The 24,613-nt window shown below is 46.8% G+C and overlaps 1 protein-coding gene across 1 annotated transcript in view; it reads left to right on the top strand.

Moving 5' to 3' along the window:
- Positions 1–20,308, top strand: part of LOC135519094 (cholecystokinin receptor-like) — a 44,151-nt gene extending 23,843 nt beyond the window's left edge. The window contains exons 2-5 of the mRNA XM_064944152.1: positions 10,945–11,193; positions 11,981–12,245; positions 18,881–19,008; positions 19,704–20,308. Of these exons, the coding sequence (XP_064800224.1) occupies positions 10,945–11,193; positions 11,981–12,245; positions 18,881–19,008; positions 19,704–20,248 (1,187 nt within the window). The 3' untranslated portion in view covers positions 20,249–20,308. The remainder of the gene's footprint in view (positions 1–10,944; positions 11,194–11,980; positions 12,246–18,880; positions 19,009–19,703) is intronic.
- The last annotated feature ends 4,305 nt before the right edge of the window (positions 20,309–24,613 follow it).

Here is a 24,613-nt window from a genome sequence, read left to right as displayed (position 1 = left end):
GGGGTAGACTAGTATGATAGGGTAACAGAGTGAGGGGTAGAGTAGTATGATAAGGGAACAGAGTGAGGGGTAGAGTATACTCTGGGTATGACAGGGGGACAGAGTGAGGGGTAGAGTAGTATGATAGGGGAACAGAGTGAGGGGTAGAGTAGACTGTATGTTTGACAGGGGAACAGAGTGAGAGGTACAGTAGGCTGTAGGTAGGACAGGGAGACAGAGTGAGGGGTAGAGTAGTATGATAGGGGAACAGAGTGAGGGGTAGAGAAGACTGTAGGTATGACAGTGAAATAGAGTGAGGGGTAGAGTAGTATGATAGGTGAACAGAGTGAGGGGTAGAGTAGTATGATAGGGGAACAGAGTGAGGGGTAGACTAGTATGATAGGGTAACAGAGTGAGGGGTAGAGTAGTATGATAAGGGAACAGAGTGAGGGGTAGAGTATATTCTGGGTATGACAGGGGGACAGAGTGAGGGGTAGAGTAGACTGTAGGTATGACAGGTAAACAGAGTGAGGGGTAGAGTAGTATGATAGGTGAACAGAGTGAGGGGTAGAGTAGTATGATAGGGGAACAGAGTGAGGGGTAGACTAGTATGATAGGGTAACAGAGTGAGGGGTAGAGTAGTATGATAAGGGAACAGAGTGAGGGGTAGAGTATACTCTGGGTATGACAGGGGGACAGAGTGAGGGGTAGAGTAGTATGATAGGGGAACAGAGTGAGGGGTAGAGTAGACTGTATGTTTGACAGGGGAACAGAGTGAGAGGTACAGTAGGCTGTAGGTAGGACAGGGAGACAGAGTGAGGGGTAGAGTAGTATGATAGGGGAACAGAGTGAGGGGTAGAGAAGACTGTAGGTATGACAGTGAAATAGAGTGAGGGGTAGAGTAGACTGTAGGTAGTACAGGGAAACAGAGTGAGAGGTAGAGTAGATTGTAGGTAGGACAGGGGGACAGAGTGAGGGGTAGAGTAGTATGATAGGGAAACAGAGTGAGGGGTAGAGTAGTTTGATAGGGAAACAGAGTGAGGGTTGAGTAGACTGTATGTATGACAGAAAAACATAGTTAGAGCTAGAGTAGACTGTATGTATGACAGGGAAACAGAGTGAGAGGTGCAGTAGGCTGTAGGTATGACAGGTAAACAGAGTGAGGGGTAGAGTAGTTTGATATGGGAACAGAGTGAGGGGTAGAGTAGACTGTATGTATGACAGGGAAACAGAGTGAGGGGTTGAGTAGACTGTATGTATGACAGGTAAACAGAGTGAGGGGTAGAGTAGACTGTATGTATGACAGGTAAACAGAGTGAGAGGTAGAGTAGACTGTAGGTATGACAGGTAAACAGAGTGAGGGGTAGAGTAGTTTGATATGGGAACAGAGTGAGGGGTAGAGTAGACTGTATGTATGACAGGGGAACAGAGTGAGGGGTAGAGTAGTATGATAGGGAAACAAAGTGAGGGGTAGAGTATTATGATAGGGGAACAGAGTGAGGGGTAGAGTAGTATGATAGGGGAACAGAGTGAGAGGTAGAGTAGTATGATAGGGGAACAGAGTGAGGGGTAGAGTAGTCTCTGGGTATGACAGGGGAACAGAGTGAGGGGTAGAGTAGTATGACAGGGGAACAGAGTGAGGGGTAGAGTAGTATGATATGGGAACAGAGTGAGGGGTAGAGTAGACTGTATGTATGACAGGGGAACAGAGTGAGGGGTAGAGTAGTATGATAGGGGAACAGAGTGAGGGGTAGAGTAGACTGTATGTATGACAGGGGAACAAAGTGAGGGGTAGAGTAGTATGATAGGGGAACAAAGTGAGGGGTAGAGTAGTATGATAGGGGAACAGAGTGAGGGGTAGAGTAGTATGATAGGGGAACAAAGTGAGGGGTAGAGTAGTATGATAGGGGAACAGAGTGAGGGGTAGAGTAGTATGATAGGGGAACAGAGTGAGGGGTAGAGTAGTATGACAGGGGGACAGAGTGAGGGGAAGAGTAGTATGATAGGTGAACAGAGTGAGGGGTAGAGTAGACTGTAGGTATGACAGGGAAACAGATTGAGAGGTAGAGTAGACTGTAGGTATGACAGGGAAACAGAGTGAGAGGTAGAGTAGACTGTAGGTATGACAGGGGAACAGAGTGAGGGGTTGAGTAGACTGTAGGTATGACAGGGAAACAGAGTGAGAGGTAGAGTAGACTGTAGGTATGACAGGGGAACAGAGTGAGGGGTTGAGTAGACTGTATGTATGACAGGTAAAGAGAGTGAGGGGTAGAGTAGACTGTAGGTAGGACAGGGAAACAGAGTGAGAGGTAGAGTAGACTGTATGTATGACAGGGAAACAGAGTGAGAGGTAGAGTAGACTGTATGTATGACAGGTAAAGAGAGTGAGGGGTAGAGTAGACTGTAGGTAGGACAGGGAAACAGAGTGAGGAGTAGAGTAGACTGTTGGTATGACAGGGAAACAGAGTGAGGGGTAGAGTAGTATGATAGGGGAACAGAGTGAGGGGTAGAGTAGACTGTAAACAGAGTGAGGGGTAGAGTAGACTGTAGGTATGACAGGGAAACAGAGTGAGAGGTACAGTAGACTGTAGGTAGGACAGGGAGACAGAGTGAGGGGTAGAGTGGTATGATAGGGGAACAGAGTGAGGGGTAGAGTAGACTGTATGTATGACAGGGGAACAGAGTGAGGGGTAGAGTAGTATGATAGGGGAACAGAGTGAGGGGTAGAGTAGACTGTATGTATGACAGGGAAACAGAGTGAGAGGTAGAGTTGACTGCATGTATGACAGGTAAACCGAGTGAGGGGTAGAGTAGTATGATAGGGGAACAGAGTGAGGGGTAGAGTAGTATGATAGGGGAACAGAGTGAGGGGTAGAGTAGACTGTATGTATGACATGGGAACAGAGTGAGGGGTAGAGTAGTATGATAGGGGAACAAAGTGAGGGGTAGGGTAGTATGATAGGGGAACACAGTGAGGGGTAGAGTAGTATGATAGGGGAACAAAGTGAGGGGTAGAGTAGTATGATAGGGGAACAGAGTGAGGGGTAGAGTAGTATGATAGGGGAACAAAGTGAGGGGTAGGGTAGTATGATAGGGGAACACAGTGAGGGGTAGAGTAGTATGAAAGGGGAACAAAGTGAGGGGTAGAGTAGTATGATAGGGGAACAGAGTGAGGGGTAGAGTAGTATGATAGGGGAACAGAGTGAGGGGTAGAGTAGATTCTGGGTATGACAGGGGGACAGAGTGAGGGGTAGAGTAGACTGTATGTATGACAGGTAGACAGAGTGAGGGGTAGAGTAGACTGTATGTATGACAGGTAGACAGAGTGAGGGGTTGACACAGTTTGTTGATTTGGGTGCAGGCTTGCATAAGTAGTCAATCCAATCCATATTCTCTGCCAGTGGTTTCAGCTCACTTGCACCACAACCAATCAACATGCACGTACACATACACACGCACTCACGCACACACACAAACACACACGTCTGAGGCTGTCAAGCCCTTAGTGTGAGTGTTCGTAAGCATACCATATCTGAGACACAGATACATGAATTTGTGCAGGTGTGTGTTCTTGTGCCTTTTTGTGGTGCATGCCCTTTACTGTAGGTGTGTTTATGTAGGCACCTGGGCATCTCTAATCCCTTGGGCACGGTCGCCGTGGGCATCCGGCTTTGGAGTGCACTCACACAGTCTGTGTCAGTGGTGGATGGGTGGGCTGGTGGGCTGAAGTTTGAGTGACATGAAGAGAGACAAGACTTTAACAGGATATGACCCGCTGCAGGCCAAAATCCCCTGGGGTTATCGCTGCCTCTTCGAAACGTGACCAACTAAACATGTTTCTCTCTCTTCTCTTCCTTCCTTCTCTCTCTTCTCTTCCTTCCTTCTCTCTCTTCTCTTCCTTCTCTCTCTTCTCTTCCTTCTCTTCCTTCCTTCTCTCTCTTCTCTCTCTTCTCTTCCTTCTCTTCCTTCTCTCTCTTCTCTTCCTTCTCTCTGTCTCTATCTTCTCTTCCTTCTCTTCCTTCTCTCTCTTATCTTCCTTCCTTCTCTCTCTTCTCTTCCTTCTCTTTCTTCCTTCTCTCTCTTCTCTTCCTTCTCTTCCTTCTCTTTCTTCCTTCTCTCTCTTCTCTTCCTTCTCTTTCTTCCTTCTCTCTCTTCTCTTCCTTCTCTTCCTTCTCTTCCTTCCTTCTCTCTCTTCTCTCTCTTCTCTTCCTTCTCTTCCTTCTCTCTGTCTCTCTCTTCTCTTCCTTCCTTCTCTATCTTCTCTTCTTTCTCTTCCTTCTCTCTGTCTCTCTCTCTTCTCTTCCTTCCTTCTCTCTCTTCTCTTCCTTCTCTTCCTTCCTTCTCTCTCTTCTCTTCATTCTCTCCCTTCTCTCTGTCTCTCTCTCTTCTCTTCCTTCCTTCTCTCTCTTCTCTTCCTTCTCTTCCTTCCTTCTCTCTCTTCTCTTCCTTCTCTCCCTTCTCTCTGTCTCTCTCTCCTCTTCCTTCTCTTCCTTCTCTCTCTTCTCTCTCTTCTCTTCCTTCTTGCTCTTCTCTTCCTTCTCTTCCTTCTCTCTGTCTCTCTCCTCTTCCTTCTCTTCCATTCTCTCTCTTCTCTCTCTTCTCTTCCTTCACTTCCTTCTCTATCTTCTCTTCATTCTCTTCCTTCTCTCTCTTCTCTTCCTTCTCTTCCTTCTCTCTGTCCCTCTCTTCTCTTCCTTGTCTTCCTTCTCTATCTTCTCTTCCTTCTCTTCCTTCTCTCTCTTCTCTCTCTTCTCTTCCTTCTCTTCCTTCTCTATCTTCTCTTCCTTCTCTTCCTTCTCTCTGTCTCTCTCTTCTCTTCCTTCTCTTCCTTCTCTATCTTCTCTTCCTTCTCTCTCTTCTCTTCCTTCTCTTCCTTCTCTATCTTCTCTTCCTTCTCTTCCTTCTCTCTCTTCTCTCTCTTCTCTTCCTTCTCTTTCTTCTCTCTCTTCTCTCTTCTCTCTGTCTCTATCTTCTCTTCCTTCTCTTCCTTCTCTCTCTTCTCTTCCTTCTCTTTCTTCTCTCTCTTCTCTCTTCTCTCTGTCTCTATCTTCTCTTCCTTCTCTATCTTCTCTTCCTTCTGTTCCTTCTCTATCTTCTCTTCCTTCTCTTCCTTCTCTTTCTTCTCTCTCTTCTCTCTTCTCTCTGTCTCTATCTTCTCTTCCTTCTCTTCCTTCTCTATCTTCTCTTCCTTCTGTTCCTTCTCTATCTTCTCGTCCTTCTCTCTCTTCTCTCTCTTCTCTTCCTTCTCTTCCTTCTCTATCTTCTCTTCCTTCTCTCTCTTCTCTCTCTTCTCTTCCTTCTCTTCCTTCTCTATCTTCTCTTCCTTCTCTTCCTTCTCTCTCTTCTCTTCCTTCTCTTCCTTCTCTATCTTCTCTTCCTTCTGTTCCTTCTCTATCTTCTCTTCCTTCTCTCTCTTCTCTCTCTTCTCTTCCTTCTCTATCTTCTCTTCCTTCTCTCTCTTCTCTCTCTTCTCTTCCTTCTCTTCCTTCTCTATCTTCTCTTCCTTCTCTCTCTTCTCTCTCTTCTCTTCCTTCTCTTCCTTCTCTATCTTCTCTTCCTTCTCTTCCTTCTCTCTCTTCTCTCTCTTCTCTTCCTTCTCTTTCTTCTCTCTCTTCTCTCTTCTCTCTGTCTCTATCTTCTCTTCCTTCTCTTCCTTCTCTATCTTCTCTTCCTTCTGTTCCTTCTCTATCTTCTCTTCCTTCTCTTCCTTCTCTATCTTCTCTTCCTTCTCTTCCTTCCTTCTCTCTCTTCTCTTCCTTCTCTCTCTTCTCTCTCTTATCTTCCTTCTCTTCCTTCTTTATCTTCTCTTCCTTCTCTTCCTTCTCTCTGTCTCTATCTTCTCTTCCTTCTATTCCTTCTCTCTCTTCTCTTCCTTCTCTATCTTCTCTTCCTTCTCTCTCTTCTCTCTCTTATCTTCCTTCTCTTCCTTCTCTCTCTTCTCTTCCTTCTCTTCCTTCTCTCTGTCTCTATCTTCTCTTCCTTTTCTTCCTTCTCTATCTTCTCTTCCTTTTCTTCCTTCTCTCTCTTCTCTTCCTTCTATTCCTTCTCTCTCTTCTCTTCCTTCTCTTCCTTCTCTATCTTCTCTTCCTTCTCTCTCTTCTCTCTCTTATCTTCCTTCTCTTCCTTCTCTCTCTTCTCTTCCTTCTCTCTCTTCTCTCTCTTATCTTCCTTCTCTTCCTTCTCTATCTTCTCTTCCTTCTCTCTCTTCTCTCTCTTATCTTCCTTCTCTTCCTTCTCTCTCTTCTCTCTCTTATCTTCCTTCTCTTCCTTCTCTCTCTTCTCTTCCTTCTCTTCCTTCTCTCTCGTCTCTTCCTTTTCTATCTTCTCTTCCTTCTCTCTATCTCTCTCCTCTTCCTACTCTCTCTTCTCTTCCTTTTCTCTATCTCTCTCCTCTTCCTACTCTCTCTTCTCTTCCTTTTCTCTATCTCTCTCCTCTTCCTTCTCTCTCTTCCTCTCTTCTCTCTTGCTCTCTCTCTCTCTTTCTGCACTGTTGGTTAAGGGCTCGTAAGTAAGAATTTCACGGTAAGGTACCTGTTGTATTTGGCGCGTGTGACAAATACAATGAGATTTGATTTCAAATGTTCTGCCATGGCTATGCACAGTGTTCTAACAATGTCTATCTCTGTTTCTCTCTTTCTCTCTGTCCTAAACCTGAGCTACGTTTCATTTCAAACCGTTGCCCCCTCACGTCTAATCCAATCACTCACTCATAGTCTTGCTTCGGCCCACATTGTGTTAGACTCAGTGAAATACTGTACATGATAGCATACTTTAAGTGACATTTGAAATGAAGCCACTATAGATGTTTACTATGCACTATCAGGTCTTAGCTGTTTATATCACTTCTCTCCAATGAACATTCCTTCTTCCCCTATTCAATCATCACCTTACTATGTTCAATTCCTTTTTCTTAACCAACAGACACAGCTAGAAATGTCATCCCCATAATAAATGGTGGTGTATTAGGCCATGGTCTGTAAGTGATTAGTGTCTCACTGATTGCTTTGAGAATCCTCCATTTTGTGTCCAGACCTGAAGAGGGATCCCAATAGAACCTTTAAGGTATCCAACAGAGAAGGGAATTATCTCTCTTTTTATATACCTTCCTTCCTTCCTCTCTGTCTTTTTCTGACTCTTTCTTTCTCTCTGTCTCTCTCTCTCTCTCTCTCTCTCTCTCTCTCAATTCAATTCAATTTCAATTCAATTTAATTCAATTCAAGGGGCTTTATTGGCATGGGAAACATGTGTTAACATTGCCAAAGCAAGTAAGGTAGATAATATATAAAGTGAAATAAACAATAAAAATTAACAGTAGACATCACACATACAGAAGCTTCAAAACAATAAAGACATTACAAATGTTGTATTATATATATATATATATATATACAGTGTTTTTACAATGTGCAAATGGTAAAGGACACAAGATAAAATAAATAAGCATAGATATGGGTTGTATTTACAATGGTGCGTGTTCTTCACTGGTTGCCCTTTTCTCGTGGCAACAGGTCACAAATCTTGCTGCTCTGATGGCACTGTGGAATTTCACCCAGTAGATATGGGAGTTTTTCAAAATTGGATTTGTTTTCGAATTCTTTGTGGATCTGTGTAATCTGAGGGAAATATGTCTCTCTAATATGGTCATACATTGGGCAGGAGGTTAGGAAGTGCAGCTCAGTTTCCACCTCATTTTGTGGGCAGTGAGCACATAGCCTGTCTTCTCTTGAGAGCCATGTCTGCCTACGGCGGCCTTTCTCATGTCATCCCCATAATAAATACATATATATATCTTTCTCTCTGTCTAACTCTCTCTCTCTCTCTCTATCTCTCTCTCTCTCTCTCTCTCTCTCTCTCTCTATATATATATATATATACATACATATGTATATCTTTCTCTCTGTCTAACTCTCTCTCTCTTTCTCTCTGTCTCTCTGTAACTCTCTCTCTCTCTCTCTCTCTCTCTCTCTCTCTCTCTCTCTCTCTCTATATATATATATATATATATATATATATACATATATATATATATTTGTCTCTGTCTCTCTTTCTCTCTGTCTCTCTCTAACTCTCTCTCTATCTCTCACTTCCTCTGTGTCTCTCTGTCTCTCTCTAACTCTCTCTCTTTCTTCCTCTCTGTCTCTCTCTAACTCTCTTCCTCTGTCTCTCTCTCTCTCTCTCTCTCTCTCTCTCTCTCTCGTCCTCTCTGTCTCTCTCTAACTCTCTTCCTCTGTGTCTCTCTCTCTCTCTATCTCGTCCTCTCTGTCTCTCTCTAACTCTCTTCCTCTTTGTCTCTCTGTCTCTCTCTAACTCTCTCTCTCACTTTCTCTGTCTCTCTGTCTCTCTCTAACTCTCTCTCTCTCGCTTCATCTCTGTCTCTGTCTAACTCTCTCTCTCTCTTTCTCTCTGTCTCTCTCTAACTCTCTCTCACTTCCTCTGTGTCTCTCTGTCTCTCTCTAACTCTCTTCCTCTGTGTCTCTCTCTCTCTCTCTCTCTCTCTCTCTCTCTCTCTCTCTCTCTCTCTCATCCTCTCTGTCTCTCTCTAACTCTCTTCCTCTGCGTGTCTCTCTCTCTCATCCTCTCTGTCTCTCTCTAACTCTCTTCCTCTGCGTGTCTCTCTCTCTCTCTCTCGTCCTCTCTGTCTCTCTCTCTCTCTCTTTCCCACTGTCTAACTCTCTCTCTCTCTCTCTTCCTCTCTGTCTCTCTGTAACTCTCTGTCTCTCTGTCTCTCTGACTCGCTGTCTCTCTGTCTCGCTCTGTCTCTCTCTAACTTTCTGTCTCTCTGTAACTCTCTCTCTCTCTTCCTCTCTCTCTCTAACTCTCTTCCTCTCTGTCCCTCTGTCTCTAACTCTCTCAATTCAATTCAATTCAAGGGACTTTATTGGCATGGGAAACATGTGTTAACATTGCCAAAGCAAGTGAGGTAGATAATATACAAAAGTGAAATAAACAATAAAAATGTACAGTAAACATTACACATACAGAAGTTTCAAAACAATAAAGACATTACAAATGTCATATTATATATATATATATATATATATATATATATATATATATATATATATGTATGTATACAGTGTTGTAACAATGTACAAATGGTTAAAGTACACAAGGGAAAATAAATAAGCATAAATATGGGTTGTATTTACAATGGTGTTTGGTCTTCACTGGTTGCCCTTTTCTTGTGGCAACAGGTCACAAATCTTGCTGCTGTGATGGCACTGTGGAATTTGTGGAATTTGACCCAGTAGATATGGGAGTCTCTCTCTAACTCTCTCTCTCTTCCTCTCTCTCTCTTCCTCTGTCTCTCTGTAACACTCTCTCTCTTACTCTCTGTCTCTCTAACTCTCTCTCTCTCTTCCTCCTTCTCTCTGTAACACACTCTCTCTCTCTCTCTCTCTTCCTCACTGTCTCTAACTATCTCTCTCTCTTCCTCTCTGTCTCTCTCTCTCACTCTCTCTCTCTCTATGTCACATACATACAGACACATACACACCCCTTCCCACCACCCTCTCTTTGGTACGCCTAGAGCCCAGTTGGTAGCAGGCTGTAGAGGTAGAGATCAATAGAGACATGGTGGAAGAGGGTAATGGTATTGAGCTGTATGTTAAACATATACTTCAGGCCCTTTAACTACTTCTCCAGAGTCAGATGAACTTGTGGATACCATATGTATGTCTCTGTGTCCAGTATGAAGGATGTTAGGGGTAGTTTTGTGAGCCATTGCTAACTAGCATTAGTGCAATGACTGGAAGTCTTTAGGTATCTGCTAGTATGCTAGCAGATACCTGTAATCTTCCAGTCATTGCATGAATGCTAGTTAGCAATTGCCCTAGCGCTCGTTAGCAACTTCCTCTGAAAGGGCAATTTGTTGTTGTTGTACAAATGGTATCCACAACTTCATCTGACTCTGGGGAAGTAGATAAAGGGCCTCATTGCCAACAGTGCTGATTAATCTGTTAAACTGGACTAGGGCCTCTTAAGAGGCCTCCTGCCCTCAATAATTACATGCTCAGACTTCCTCTGCCTGGCTGGGGCTTCTATAAATAACGCTGTTGGGGTCATGACATGATAACCATCAATCCTAGCTAAGGAACACAACATACGTACTGTGTTGGATTGTGACTGGTGGGATCTTATTGCTTCCATCAGTCTCTAAATGTAGTATGTTATGTGATCTTCACCTCTGTTTGTCAGCCCCCTCTCTGTTAACTCCATCACCCTATGCTGTGTCTCTCTCCTCCTTCCTCTAGAGGTGGACTCTCTGTTAACTCCATCCCTCTATTCTCTGTCTCTCTCCTCCTACCTCTAGAGGTGGACTCTCTGTTAACTCCATCCCTCTATTCTCTGTCTCTCTCCTCCTACCTCTAGAGGTGGACTCTCTGTTAACTCCATCCCTCTATTCTCTGTCTCTCTCCTCCTACCTCTAGAGGTGGACTCTCTGTTAACTCCATTCCTATATTCTCTGTCTCTCTCCTCCTACCTCTAGAGGTGGACTCTCTGTTAACTCCATCCCTCTATTCTCTGTCTCTCTCCTCCTACCTATAGAGGTTTACTCTCTGTTAACTCCATCCCTCTATTCTCTGTCTCTCTCCTCCTACCTCTAGAGGTGGATTCTCTGTTAACTCCATCCCTCTATTCTCTGTCTCTCTCCTCCTACCTCTAGAGGTGGACTCTCTGTTAACTCCATCCCTCTATTCTCTGTCTCTCTCCTCCTACCTCTAGAGGTGGACTCTCTGTTAACTCCATCCCTCTATTCTCTGTCTCTCCTCCTACCTCTAGAGGTGGACTCTCTGTTAACTCCATCCCTCTATTCTCTGTCTCTCTCCTCCTACCTCTAGAGGTGGACTCTCTGTTAACTCCATCCCTCTATTCTCTGTCTCTCTCCTCCTACCTCTAGCTCTAGAGGTGGACTCTCTGTTAACTCCATCCCTCTATTCTCTGTCTCTCTCCTCCTACCTCTAGAGGTGGACTCTCTGCGTATCCTGCTCTATTCGGTCATCTTCCTCCTCAGTGTGTTGGGCAACCTGCTCATTATCGTGGTCCTGGCAGTCAACAAGCGCATGAGGACGGTCACCAACTCCTTCCTGCTGTCCCTGGCGGTCAGCGACCTGATGATGGCCATCTTCTGCATGCCCTTCACCCTCATCCCCAACCTCCTGGAGGACTTCATCTTTGGAGCCGCCATGTGCAAGATAGTGGCCTACCTCATGGGTGAGACAGGAGGAGGGCGGGGGGGAGAGAAGAGGAGAGAGAGAGGGAGACTGACCAGGTATCATGTAGGATGTATAGAGTAGGGCAGTGGAAAGGAAACCTTGGCACCTGGTGGCATGGAGGGAACTGAGACAGAGAATCATCATTAGGATGCATTGAGAGAGCAAGAGTGTAAAGGGCAGGATGTGGGAATCTGCTGGCCGTGCTCTCCAGCTGCTCCCGATGGTCCCCACAGAATAACGCAGCATAGGACACCTCACAGACCTGCACACAGACATACATAGAATATCACACATGGATGAACACACACAAGCATGCAGGCTCCCAGGCTCCCACACACACACGCACACGCACACGCGCACACACACACAAACACACACACACGCACACGCACACGCACACAGTCCAATGTCATGTTCCAGCTAGTAGGAGGATATGGATTAGGAGGAGAGCATAGAATCCTTTCCCTTCTCCAGTCTGGGGGATCAGATCAGGAGCTTCAGGATGTGATTTCCTCAAACACCATCTCTATTTAGCAAACATCTCCCACTCATGTTTCACTAACACATCCTTAAAAACACATCTTCACTCAAACCTGCTCAGGGCGTACTGATCTACGATTCATAGCCTTCAGTTTGGGTCACAGCTGATATGTTACAGAAGTTGGAACTTTCCAAGATGTAAACTTAGCAGAACTCTTACGTAACTAACAGAAAAAGTTGTGCATATTTGAAACTTTTAAAAGTGTTGTTTATGTGTCGTTTCTCATTTCTTTACTTTCCAACAGGTGTATCCGTGAGCATCTCCACCTTCAGCCTGGTTGCCATAGCGATCGAGCGCTACAGCGCCATCTGCAACCCACTGAAATCGCGGGCGTGGCAGACCCGTTCCCATGCCTACCGGGTGATCGCCGCCACCTGGCTCCTGTCCTTCATGATCATGACGCCCTACCCCGTGTTCAGCCACCTGAAGCACGTTCCCCTAAAGGACAACATCACCATCGCACGCATGTGTCGCCACATCTGGCCCTATCCGGAGGTGGAGCAGGCCTGGTGAGTCTGTGTCTGTGTGTGTGTGTGTGCGTGGGTGGGTGTGTGTGTGGGGGGGGGGTTGAAGTGTGTGTGTGTGTATACGGGTGGGTGGGTGTGTGTGTGTGGGGGTGAGGTTGTGTATGAAGTGTGTGTGTGTAAGGGTGGGTGTGTGTGTGTGGGGGTGAGGTTGTGTATGAAGTGTGTGTGTGTAAGAGTGGGTGTGTGTGTGTGGGGGTGAGGTTGTGTATGAAGTGTGTGTGTGTAAGGGTGGGTGTGTGTGTGGGGGTGAGGTTGTGTATGAAGTGTGTGTGTGTAAGGGTGGGTGTGTGTGTGTGGGGGTGAGGTTGTGTATGAAGTGTGTGTGTGTAAGGGTGGGTGGGCGTGTGTGGGGGTGAGGTTGTGTATGAAGTGTGTGTGTGTAAGGGTGTGTGTGTGTGTGGGGGTGAGGTTGTGTATGAAGCGTGTGTGTGTAAGGGTGGGTGTGTGTGTGGGTGGTGAGGTTGTGTATGAAGCGTGTGTGTGTAAGGGTGGGTGTGTGTGTGTGGGGGTGAGGTTGTGTATGAAGTGTGTGTGTGTAAGGGTGGGTGTGTGTGTGTGGGTGTGAGGTTGTGTATGAAGTGTGTGTGTGTAAGGGTGGGTGTGTGTGTGGGGGTGAGGTTGTGTATGAAGTGTGTGTGTGTAAGGGAGGGTGTGTGTGTGTGGGGGTGAGGTTGTGTATGAAGTGTGTGTGTGTGTAAGGGCGGGTGTATGTGTGTGGGGGTGAGGTTGTGTATGAAGTGTGTGTGTGTGTAAGGGTGGGTGTGTGTGTGTGGGGGTGAGGTTGTGTACGAAGTGTGTGTGTGTAAGGGTGGGTGTGTGTGTGGGGGTGAGGTTGTGTATGAAGTGTGTGTGTGTAAGGGTGGGTGTGTGTGTGTGGGGGTGAGGTTGTGTATGAAGTGTGTGTGTGTAGGGGTGGGTGTGTGTGTGGGGGTGAGGTTGTGTATGAAGTGTGTGTGTGTAAGGATGGGTGGGTGTGTGTGGGGGTGAGGTTGTGTATGAAGTGTGTGTGTGTAAGGGTGGGTGTGTGTGTGTGGGGGTGGGTGGGTGTGTGTGGGGTGAGGTTGTGTATGAAGTGTGTGTGTGTAAGGGTGGGTGGGTGTGTGTGGGGGTGAGGGTGAGGTTGTGTATGAAGTGTGTGTGTGTGTAAGGGTGGGTGTGTGTGTGTGGGGGTGGGTGGGTGTGTGTGGGGGTGAGGTTGTGTATGAAGTGTGTGTGTGTAAGGGTGGGTGGGTTTGTGTGGGGGTGAGGTTGTGAATGAAGCGTGTGTGTGTAAGGGTGGGTGTGTGTGTGTGGGGGTGAGGTTGTGTATGAAGCGTGTGTGTGTAAGGGTGGGTGGGTGTGTGTGGGGGTGAGGTTGTGAATGAAGTGTGTGTGTGTAAGGGTGGGTGGGTGTGTGTGGGGGTGAGGTTGTGTATGAAGCATGTGTGTGTAAGGGTGGGGGTGAGGTTGTGTATGAAGTGTGTGTGTGTAAGGGTGGGTGGGTGTGTGTGGGGGTGAGGTTGTGAATGAAGCGTGTGTGTGTAAGGGTGGGTGTGTGTGTGTGGGGGTGAGGTTGTGTATGAAGCGTGTGTGTGTAAGGGTGGGTGGGTGTGTGTGGGGGTGAGGTTGTGAATGAAGTGTGTGTGTGTAAGGGTGGGTGGGTGTGTGTGGGGGTGAGGTTGTGTATGAATCGTGTGTGTGTAAGGGTGGGTGTGTGTGTGTGGGGGTGAGGTTGTGTATGAAGCGTGTGTGTGTAAGGGTGGGTGGGTGTGTGTGGGGGTGAGGTTGTGTATGAAGTGTGTGTGTGTAAGGGTGGGTGGGTGTGTGTGGGGGTGAGGTTGTGTATGAAGTGTGTGTGTGTAAGGGTGGGTGTGTATGTGTGGGGGTGAGGTTGTGTATGAAGTGTGTGTGTGTAAGGGTGGGTGGGTGTGTGTGGGGGTGAGGTTGTGTATGAAGTGTGTGTGTGTAAGGGTGGGTGTGTGTGTGTGGGGGTGGGTGGGTGTGTGTGGGGGTGAGGTTGTGTATGAAGTGTGTGTGTGTAAGGGTGGGTGTGTGTGTGTGGGGGTGAGGTTGTGTATGAAGTGTGTGTGTGTAAGGGTGGGTGTGTGTGTGTGGGGTGGGTGGGTGTGTGTGGGGGTGAGGTTGTGTATGAAGTGTGTGTGTGTAAGGGTGGGTGGGTGTGTGTGGGGGTGAGGTTGTGAATGAAGCGTGTGTGTGTAAGGGTGGGTGTGTGTGTGTGGGGGGTGAGGTTGTGTATGAAGCGTGTGTGTGTAAGGGTGGGTGGGTGTGTGTGGGGGTGAGGTTGTGAATGAAGTGTGTGTGTGTAAGGGTGGGTGGGTGTGTGTGGGGGTGAGGTTGTGTATGAAGCGTGTGTGCGTAAGGGTGGGTGTGTGTGTGTGGGGGCTGAGGTTGTGTATGAAGCGTGTGTGTGTAAGGGTGGGTGGGTGTGTGTGGGGGTGAGGTTGTGAATGAAGTGTGTGTGTGTAAGGGTGGGTGGGTGTGTGTGGGGGTGAGGTTGTGTATGAAGCGTGTGTGTGTAAGGGTGGGTGGGTGTGTGTAGGGGTGAGGTTGTGAATGAAGTGTGTGTGTGTAAGGGTGGGTGGGTGTGTGTGGGGGTGAGGTTGTGTATGAAGTGTGTGTGTGTAAGGGTGGGTGGGTGTGTGTGGGGGTGAGGTTGTGAATGAAGCGTGTGTGTAAGGGTGTGTGTGTGTGTGTGGGGGTGAGGTTGTGTATGAAGCGTGTGTGTGTAAGGGTGGGTGGGTGTGTGTGGGGGTGAGGTTGTGAATGAAGTGTGTGTGTGTAAGGGTGGGTGGGTGTGTGTGGGGTGAGGTTGTGTATGAAGTGTGTGTGTGTAAGGGTGGGTGGGTGTGTGTGGGGGTGAGATTGTGAATGAAGTGTGTGTGTGTGTAAGGGTGGGTGGATGTGTGTGGGGGTGAGGTTGTGTATGAAGCGTGTGTGTGTAAGGGTGGGTGTGTGTGTGTGGGGGTGAGGTTGTGTATGAAGTGTGTGTGTGTAAGGGTGGGTGGGTGTGTGTGGGGGTGAGGTTGTGTATGAAGTGTGTGTGTGTAGGGTGGGTGTGTATGTGTGGGGGTGAGGTTGTGTATGAAGTGTGTGTGTGTAAGGGTGGGTGTGTGTGTGTGGGGGTGAGGTTGTGTATGAAGCGTGTGTGTGTAAGGGTGGGTGGGTGTGTGTGGGGGTGAGGTTGTGTATGAAGTGTGTGTGTGTAAGGGTGGGTGGGTGTGTGTGGGGGTGAGGTTGTGTATGAAGTGTGTGTGTGTAAGGGTGGGTGGGTGTGTGTGGGGGTGAGGTTGTGTATGAAGTGTGTGTGTGTAAGGCTGGGTGTGTCTGTGTGGGGGTGAGGTTGTGTATGAAGTGTGTGTGTGTTAGGGTGGGTGTGTGTGTGTGGGGGTGAGGTTGTGTATGAAGCGTGTGTGTGTAAGGGTGGGTGGGTGTGTGTGGGGGCGAGGTTGTGAATGAAGTGTGTGTGTGTAAGGGTGGGTGTGTGTGTGTGGGGGTGAGGTTGTGTATGAAGTGTGTGTGTGTAAGGGTGGGTGGGTGTGTGTGGGGGTGAGGTTGTGTATGAAGTGTGTGTGTGTAGGGTGGGTGTGTGTGTGTGGGGGTGGTTGGGTGTGTGTGGGGGTGAGGTTGTGAATGAAGCGTGTGTGTAAGGGTGGGTGTGTGTGTGTGGGGGTGAGGTTGTGTATGAAGCGTGTGTGTGTAAGGGTGGGTGGATGTGTGTGGGGGTGAGGTTGTGAATGAAGTGTGTGTGTGTAAGGGTGGGTGGGTGTGTGTGGGGGTGAGGTTGTGAATGAAGTGTGTGTGTGTAAGGGTGGGTGGATGTGTGTGGTGGTGAGGTTGTGTATGAAGCGTGTGTGTGTAAGGGTGGGTGTGTGTGTGTGGGGGTGAGGTTGTGTATGAAGTGTGTGTGTGTAAGGGTGGGTGGGTGTGTGTGGGGGTGAGGTTGTGTATGAAGTGTGTGTGTGTAAGGGTGGGTGTGTATGTGTGGGGGTGAGGTTGTGTATGAAGTGTGTGTGTGTAAGGGTGGGTGTGTATGTGTGGGGGTGAGGTTGTGTATGAAGTGTGTGTGTGTAAGGGTGGGTGGGTGTGTGTGGGTGAAGTTGTGTATGAAGTGTGTGTGTGTAAGGGTGGGTGTGTATGTGTGGGGGTGAGGTTGTGTATGAAGTGTGTGTGTGTAAGGGTGGGTGTGTATGTGTGGGGGTTAGGTTGTGTATGAGGTGTGTGTGTGTAAGGGTGGGTGGGTGTGTGTGGGGGTGAGGTTGTGTATGAAGTGTGTGTGTGTAAGGGTGGGTGGGTGTGTGTGGGGGTGAGGTTGTGTATGAAGTGTGTGTGTGTAAGGGTGGGTGTGTGTGTGTGGGGGTGGTTGGGTGTGTGTGGGGGTGAGGTTGTGAATGAAGCGTGTGTGTAAGGGTGGGTGTGTGTGTGTGGGGGTGAGGTTGTGTATGAAGCGTGTGTGTGTAAGGGTGGGTGGATGTGTGTGGGGGTGAGGTTGTGAATGAAGTGTGTGTGTGTAAGGGTGGGTGGGTGTGTGTGGGGGTGAGGTTGTGAATGAAGTGTGTGTGTGTAAGGGTGGGTGGATGTGTGTGGTGGTGAGGTTGTGTATGAAGAGTGTGTGTGTAAGGGTGGGTGTGTGTGTGTGGGGGTGTGAGGTTGTGTATGAAGTGTGTGTGTGTAAGGGTGGGTGGGTGTGTGTGGGGGTGAGGTTGTGTATGAAGTGTGTGTGTGTAAGGGTGGGTGTGTATGTGTGGGGGTGAGGTTGTGTATGAAGTGTGTGTGTGTAAGGGTGGGTGTGTATGTGTGGGGGTGAGGTTGTGTATGAAGTGTGTGTGTGTAAGGGTGGGTGGGTGTGTGTGGGTGAAGTTGTGTATGAAGTGTGTGTGTGTAAGGGTGGGTGTGTATGTGTGGGGGTGAGGTTGTGTATGAAGTGTGTGTGTGTAAGGGTGGGTGTGTATGTGTGGGGGTTAGGTTGTGTATGAGGTGTGTGTGTGTAAGGGTGGGTGGGTGTTAATTCCTCTCGTCTTGCTTTTTGCTTAGTGCTGTTGTCCTAATACTGTGATAACGAACAAAATAAAATCTGTCTACACCTATACATTAGAGTGATGATACAGTTGTTTTTCATACTCATTAGAATATAAACGCATTACTAAAATGGGTGCAACAGCAAAATAAGGTGTAACTTTCCACTAAAACAAGCTTTAGGTTTGATGCAGACTTCTCCAGGGAGAAAACACTGGCTGTAGCTGTAATGCGGCTCAATCATTTTTCTTTCATGTTGGTACCTCCATGACGGTTTCTCTTGTGAGAAAAACTCACTTGCATATCCACACATATTCACATACTCGCTCAAGTCACAGATAGAGACGTACACACACACACACCACCCCCCCCCCCCCACACACACACACACACACACACACACACACACACACACACACACACACACACACACACACACACACCTCTTCTTCTCCCGCCTCTTTATAGCCCCCTCTTTGCGTCCTCATCTCTCCTTCTGTCCGTCTCTGTTTCTCTCTCTCTGTCTCTCTCTCTCCTTATCCCTCATCCCCCATCCCCTCTGTCTGAGGCCCTGACATAGAACAACCTAACCTGTAAATGCCAGCTTGTTATGACACAGTGCTCATTGTAATGACTGGAATGGAAATTATGGAACGTAGTCAAAGATGTGATTCCATGTATTCTATTCCAGCAATTACATTGAGCCCTTCCTCCTATAGCTCCTCCCACCAGCCTACTCTGCTGTTGTCAGACATCCATTTGAAATCATTATTGAGATAAATTAAATGCACGAAACGTACTCTCTTTACCCTCTCTTTCACTCTCCAAAGGGTTCAGTAATGAGCTACAAAAGCAAGTTAAAACACTTGTAGGAACCAAAAAGATAAAGAGACAGTTCCAAGGAAGAATGGATGCACATGTAACTATTCTAATGTAACTATGTAACTATTCTAATGTAACTATGTAACTATTCTAATGTAACTATGTAACTATTCTAATGTAACTATGTAACTATTCTAATGTAACTATGTAACTATTCTAATCTCTTACAGGCTCTCTTATGATTGTGGAATATTGTTCTAATAGCCATGGTGCCTCTAAACAATTTCAATGGACTATCAAGGGCATAATTCATGTGGCTTTACCCAGAGAGCTAATTTAATTCCAACTAGTTATATTCCTAATCCACTAGCTCAATGTCCCTGTTAACATATTTAACACTTTTCGATTAACCCGTTCCACATATTTTGTCCTCCACGACGACTAAATAGAATAGCAGCATTGTGGTGGAATGTCTTCTACACTGGGTATCAACCATTATTGTCTCCAGCCGTTGGACCACAGCAAAGATATTGAAGAATTGAAGATCCCCATCTCTGGTGTGCGCCTTCTAACCCAATGCCTATTGGACTTCCTCTGCCTAACCTCTTTCTGGAAGTCTCCTGTGAGAGCGAGCCCTTTTCTCCTATACTCTCTCTATGCTCCTTGAAGAAGCTGGCCTCAGGCACAGATCTAGGATCAGAGCAGTCACCAAACATCCTAACCTTAACCTGGTTTAGTGTCTAAGGTCAATTTGTTAAACCCACTTCCTGTGTGTGTCCCAGGAACATGATGTTGCTGCTTACGCTCTTTGTTGTTCCGGGGGTGGTGATGATTGTGGCCTATGGACTCATCTCCAGAGAGCTGTACCGGGGAATCCAGTTTGAGATGGTTCAGAAGACATCATCTCCCGGTGAGACCTACATGACTGTTATTTCATTATTCACACATGTATTTACATCTTGCAGTGGAGAGGTTAGTAAGAAGATGTTAGAATGCTGAATTGGAATGAACTGTGAGTACTAGAATAAATAGTAATCATCCAGTTACTGCCCAGTAGTGTTTCCCAGATGTTTGAATTCTGAACCAGATTATTAGGATTTGGACTGTCTCTTTTCTGTGGTCACACAGAATGAATATTTCATTAGCATTTCAATCATGTTAATGTGTTGCAGGTTAGAGCAACGTAACCTTTAGTCAGTGTGGTAGTGAGTAGCTGGAAGGATCTGATATATGGAGTATATTTGCTGCAGACCTTCACCATCTGTCTGTCCAATATGAGAGAGGGAGGGATGGAGGGGCGAGAGAAACAGAGGGGTAGTGATATGGAGGAAGAGAGAAAGCGAGGGAACATTAGCCCTCAGATGAGAGATGTGACTCAGGTTTTTGGTGATGTGCCTCCTCTAAAATACATCTGTGACCCAGGATTGTGTGGCTCCTCGTGGCTAAATTTAGATATATGGGGTGTTGAATGGATCATAAATATTTGTGATCGTCTGAAATTATTACTTACAAAACCTAATTGGTCTGACCCCCCCCTCACAGTTTTGGACCTCTACTTGCCTGCAAAGTAAATCCTCTGTCATCTTCTTTGCCCCGCCCGCTCAGGTCTAAAGAACGGCCTGACCACCACCGGGGCTTGCGGCAGCGACGACGGTGATGGTTGCTACGTCCAGCTCGCCAAGCGACCGCGCTCCATGGAGATGTCCACTCTGACATCATCGACCGCAACCGCGTCCAAATTGGAGCGTCCCCGCAGCAACACCTCGGAGGCCAAGCTCTTGGCCAAGAAGCGCGTGATCCGGATGCTGGTGGTGATTGTTGCTCTGTTCTTCCTGTGCTGGTTGCCCCTCTACTGCGCCAACACCTGGAAGGCTTTCCACCCCGTCTCTGCCCGCCGTGCCCTCTCTGGTGCCCCCATCTCCTTCATCCACCTACTGTCCTACACCTCGGCCTGTGTCAACCCCATCACCTACTGCTTCATGAACACACGCTTCCGCACTGCGCTGCTCGCCACCTTCGCCTGCTGCTGCCGCCCGCCCTGCCGACACAGACGCCACGGGCTGCGGGATGGAGAGGAGGACGCCATGGCCATGGGGGTGTCCATGTCCAAATTTAGTTACACCACGGTCAGCACTATGGGGACGTGCTGAGGGAGGAACCATTGACTGACTGGGGGACGAGGGGGACATGGGGGGACAAGGGGGACATGGGGGGAAACCAGAGAGATATGTTATGTCATTCTTATAGGGAAACTGTTAACCTGCGGACGGTAGGTATGGGGAGATGCACCCACGGGCTATAGGGAAACCAACGCCTGACCATTACTGCAACGCTAATGTCAAGGCAGCCAATGGGGTCAGAGAGATAGTTAGATATGTCTATCTGAAGGGATGAACTAAGCATGGGTAAATCAAACCTGTAGTATACACTCAAAAAGGGAAAATACTCATGACCCATGGAGAATGCTTTCCTAACATACCCACAGGAAAATGATACACCGTTTAATAGTTGCCAAACAAAAGAAAATAAGGAAATATTATCGTAGCACAGTTTTGCGTTAGCATTTGTCCCAAGTGATGGGAAAACAATGTTTAGTTCAATAGTATACGTATGTTTACTGATGAATCCCTCATATAGGACGGGGAATTATTATGTGGGTGGGATATAAGGGATATGTGTTGGTAGCACAGGCGGCTGGTGGCACCATAATTGGGGAGGACGGGCTCATAGTAATGGCTGGAATGGAATGAATGAAATGGTATCGAACACATCAAGCATGTGGTTTCCATTCCATTTACTCCATTCCAGACGTTTCTATGAGCCGTCCTCTCAGAGACTCCTGTGGTTAGCAGGGGGGTGTACACCTGAATGATAGCTTGACACGCAGTGTCAGTAATACCTTTACGAAGCTTCTACTTATTGTCACTTTACTTTGGATGTTAAAATGCGGAATATGTGCTTGTTATTAGTGTTGTCAATGTCCTGAAGGTAGGAACTCTGTTGTGCCTGCCTATAAAATGTTACGCTTTCTTCAAACATTATCTTCAAGCATTATCTGTTTGGTTTGTAAATAGTGTGTTACATTGTGCTCTTAACCAGACAGGGTTGGGTGTGGATTGGAGGCCAAACTTAACTGCGACCAAACCAACCTTAGTGAAGACAGCAGAGAACACAACTAAAGGGGGGCTTTGGAGATGTACTGATACTTCATATTTGGGCTATTAATCTGGATCCAGACAATTGTTATCACAGTAGACTGCCTGATTCTCTTTTAGAGATGCATCTTTGCTTTTTTGAAACAGTATGTGCTCTATGGTCAACTAAAGCGCCATCTGGTCTGTGTATCCACTGCAGGGTTGCTATATGTGTTTGTTGTGTCACTGCTAACAGGGTGTGTGATGGTACTTAGCTGAGCAGGGGAGGGACTCAACCGACTGAGTGGCTCACGTATTATCTAGGTATAGCCCAAATCACGGGCTTATGCAGCTCTTTAAAAATTATATTATTTGGAAACTGCTGTTTGAATTTAAAATGAGATGATTGGAACTGAATTACTGCTCCCTCTGAGTTACCAAACACATCATTATTATACACTATACTGTCTTGTCATCTGTCTGGCTGCAGGGTGGTGCACATTCGTTATATTTGATGCTCTCTTTTTGGCGTCTCTGTTGGGCAGGTTGGCGTTGTCCTTCATGCATGAGGTTGATCTGGCATCCTAATCCCTATATAGTGCACTACTCTGGACAAAAGTAATGCACTATATAGAGGACAGGGTGGCATTTCAGACACAAGCCTGCGTCTCTTCCTCATCCACTCTGCTTGTACTAATTGTGTTATGACCTCAGCCTGTGAGAGTGGAGGGTATACTTCTCTCAGCCCCACTACAACATAATGCTGTCAATTTCACCAAGAAAGATGTATGGTGTGCTTTTTAAGGTCATTTGTGAGGGGCACAGGTCCATCATTTGATTGAGCAGTACGGACAAGGGACTGTTCCGTGTGGCTGCCCCCAAATGTATGTATGGAATCTAAAAGCGCTCATGATTTGTTGAACTCTCCATAGTTGCCATAGTTTTAGGACTAGACCATGTCGAGACAGACTGTTGCGATTTCCTTCTGAAGGTAGATAAGGAGTTAAGCGCAGGAGAGCAGAGATGTCAATGTAGGTTTTTTTTAATAGGCAAGTCCAAAAGCGATACAGGTACAATCACCAAAAGAAAACGCCCAAGACAATGGGATCTCACAGTTACACACGGAAGGAGAAAAAACAAACGCTCCTTACTATAATAAACACACGTGAATAACTGAGAAAAGCCTCCACAAGCAACATGAAAATAATCCCGCACAAACCTAAACGGGGAAACGGGTAAATATACACACAGGAATTAAAGCAAATGAAAACCAGGTGTGAATGGACCAAAGACAAAACAAGCGGAAAAAGAAAAATGGATTGGTGATGGCACCCGGCAGCCGTCTCATCGTACTCCCTCGGGAGCGCGAGCCGAATACCACCTGACACAGGCGACGAATGAGAGGATTGTGGGGCTGGTTGTATTGTGGCCGGTGGAGGTGTATGAAGGCCACCTCTCTCCCACCTGTCCATTGTCGCTATCACCTGATCCATCGCAGTGCCCAGACGTTGCAGTTCTGCCGTATGTTGTTGAACGACGCCGACCGCCGAGCACCGCCCGCCGAGCAAGGAGAGGAACCACCTTCGGTGGAAGTCACGACACAGACCTTTGCCTTAATATAGGAGACTGGGTCAAGAGATGGTGATTCGATGCCATGGGACCTTCAACCATCTCTGAGGTTGACTGTAGAGTATAGGACAGGGTTTCTCTGTCTGAGTGTTTAGGACAGGCTTTATTTGGCTTGCAAAACAATTACTCAGTCTTCTATTCACCTTTCCTTCTCTTCCCTTTCCCCCTCCCCTCCTCTCCTTTCCACTCTAAACATTCTCTCTGCTGATTAACGACCATCTGCTGCTCCCATTCCTCCTTATCCTCCAGCAAAAAGATAGAGAGGGTGTTGCGTTCAAAAACGTCCCCTCCAGGGAGAGCAGCAGAGAGCGGGAGAGGAGGCACACTCAAAACCTTCACCAGGCTTTACTCAGACGTACACTGTTCACTGATTACTACTCATTCGCAGAGCACCTGAGGCACTAAGATCTGTCCACTGACCTTATCTGTCTCAAACATTTCTCTCTGTCCCCCTTCGTCTGCTAACTGTGGCAGAGACGTCAGAGTCAGAGGGAAGGCTTCAGCCTGGAGTGTGTATCCAGGGACAGACTGAGAGAGCAGAGCAGTGAGCTGGGAGGGTTTTCAGGCTGACATACAGGCTGGAGAGAGGATGTACTTTAAGCAGATGTCACCCAGATGTCAGAGCAGAGCCAGGGCAGCATGGTGTGGGCGAGAGAGAGGAACTGAATCATCCCTATCTGTCTGTCACATCCAAATGAGCAGCATTCCCATTCATCAGATTCAGCCAATGGAAGGGGACTCCTAAATGTCAACCAAATCATAACACACTGTACTGCTCAAATGACCTCTCTAGCTATTTCCACTTTGGATTGATTAGTACAAAGATAAATAACACAGACTTACTCTCTATCCCAGTGGTGGTATCATTCTGTTGAACACCCTGAAACAGAGGTAAATGAGCGCGGTCTCTCTCTCTCTCTCTCTCTCTCTCTCTCTGTCTGTCTCTCTCTGTCTCTGTCTCTCTCTGTGTCTGTCTCTTTCTCTCTCTGTATGTCTCTCTCTGTCTCTCTCTCTCTCTCTCTGTCTCTCTCTCACATACACACACAAAAAGTGACAGGACATATTAATGCCATTACTGGTGGCATCTGTCTCAGGAATGTTGTATCATTTGATGTCAGTAAGCCTCTATGTCAGTATCAATTAGAGCTGGTTGTTTTAACAGAGGACATCCCCCTGTGTCAGATTACAGTTTTTTTTGATTGCTTAAGCACAATTTTCAAAACAGGGCCCGTGTTTTCAAAACACTACACACAATTAGCACAACCACACACCCAATTAGCAAAACACTACAGATCCTTTGCAAAATTAAACACTCTTGTAAAAACTATACACTTCTTTTTAAAAACCACACTTTGTTACCATATGAAACACACACGTTTCACATTACTATACTCTGTTTGCATGAGTTACACTCTGCTGTGATAAACCTAAAACACTTTTAGCACTTCTACTTCCCTATGATGAGAGTAGGCTACTATCAACAACGTACAAATATAATGTAAATTCACCAAACACTACACAAGACCAATGTTGCAGACTGAAGAAACTCATTTATTTCTCAACACGTCCAAAATGTTGACATGGAGATTCATAATACTGCAACCAAACGTCACTTTACGTATTGTAAGTTCAAAAAAATAAATAAATAACTAGACATTGTCTCTTCGCCTAGCTGGATCCGGCCAGAGAATTTCATCAACATCGCAGGCAATGTTGTCATTAGCAAGACACCTTGGAAAGAAACGTCTTGAA

The sequence above is a fragment of the Oncorhynchus masou genome, chromosome 29, assembly GCF_036934945.1.
Source record: "Oncorhynchus masou masou isolate Uvic2021 chromosome 29, UVic_Omas_1.1, whole genome shotgun sequence".
NCBI classification, from domain to species: Eukaryota; Metazoa; Chordata; class Actinopteri; order Salmoniformes; family Salmonidae; genus Oncorhynchus; species Oncorhynchus masou.
Note: the sequence above shows the minus strand (reverse complement) of the source record. Positions and strands in the feature narration are given on the sequence as shown.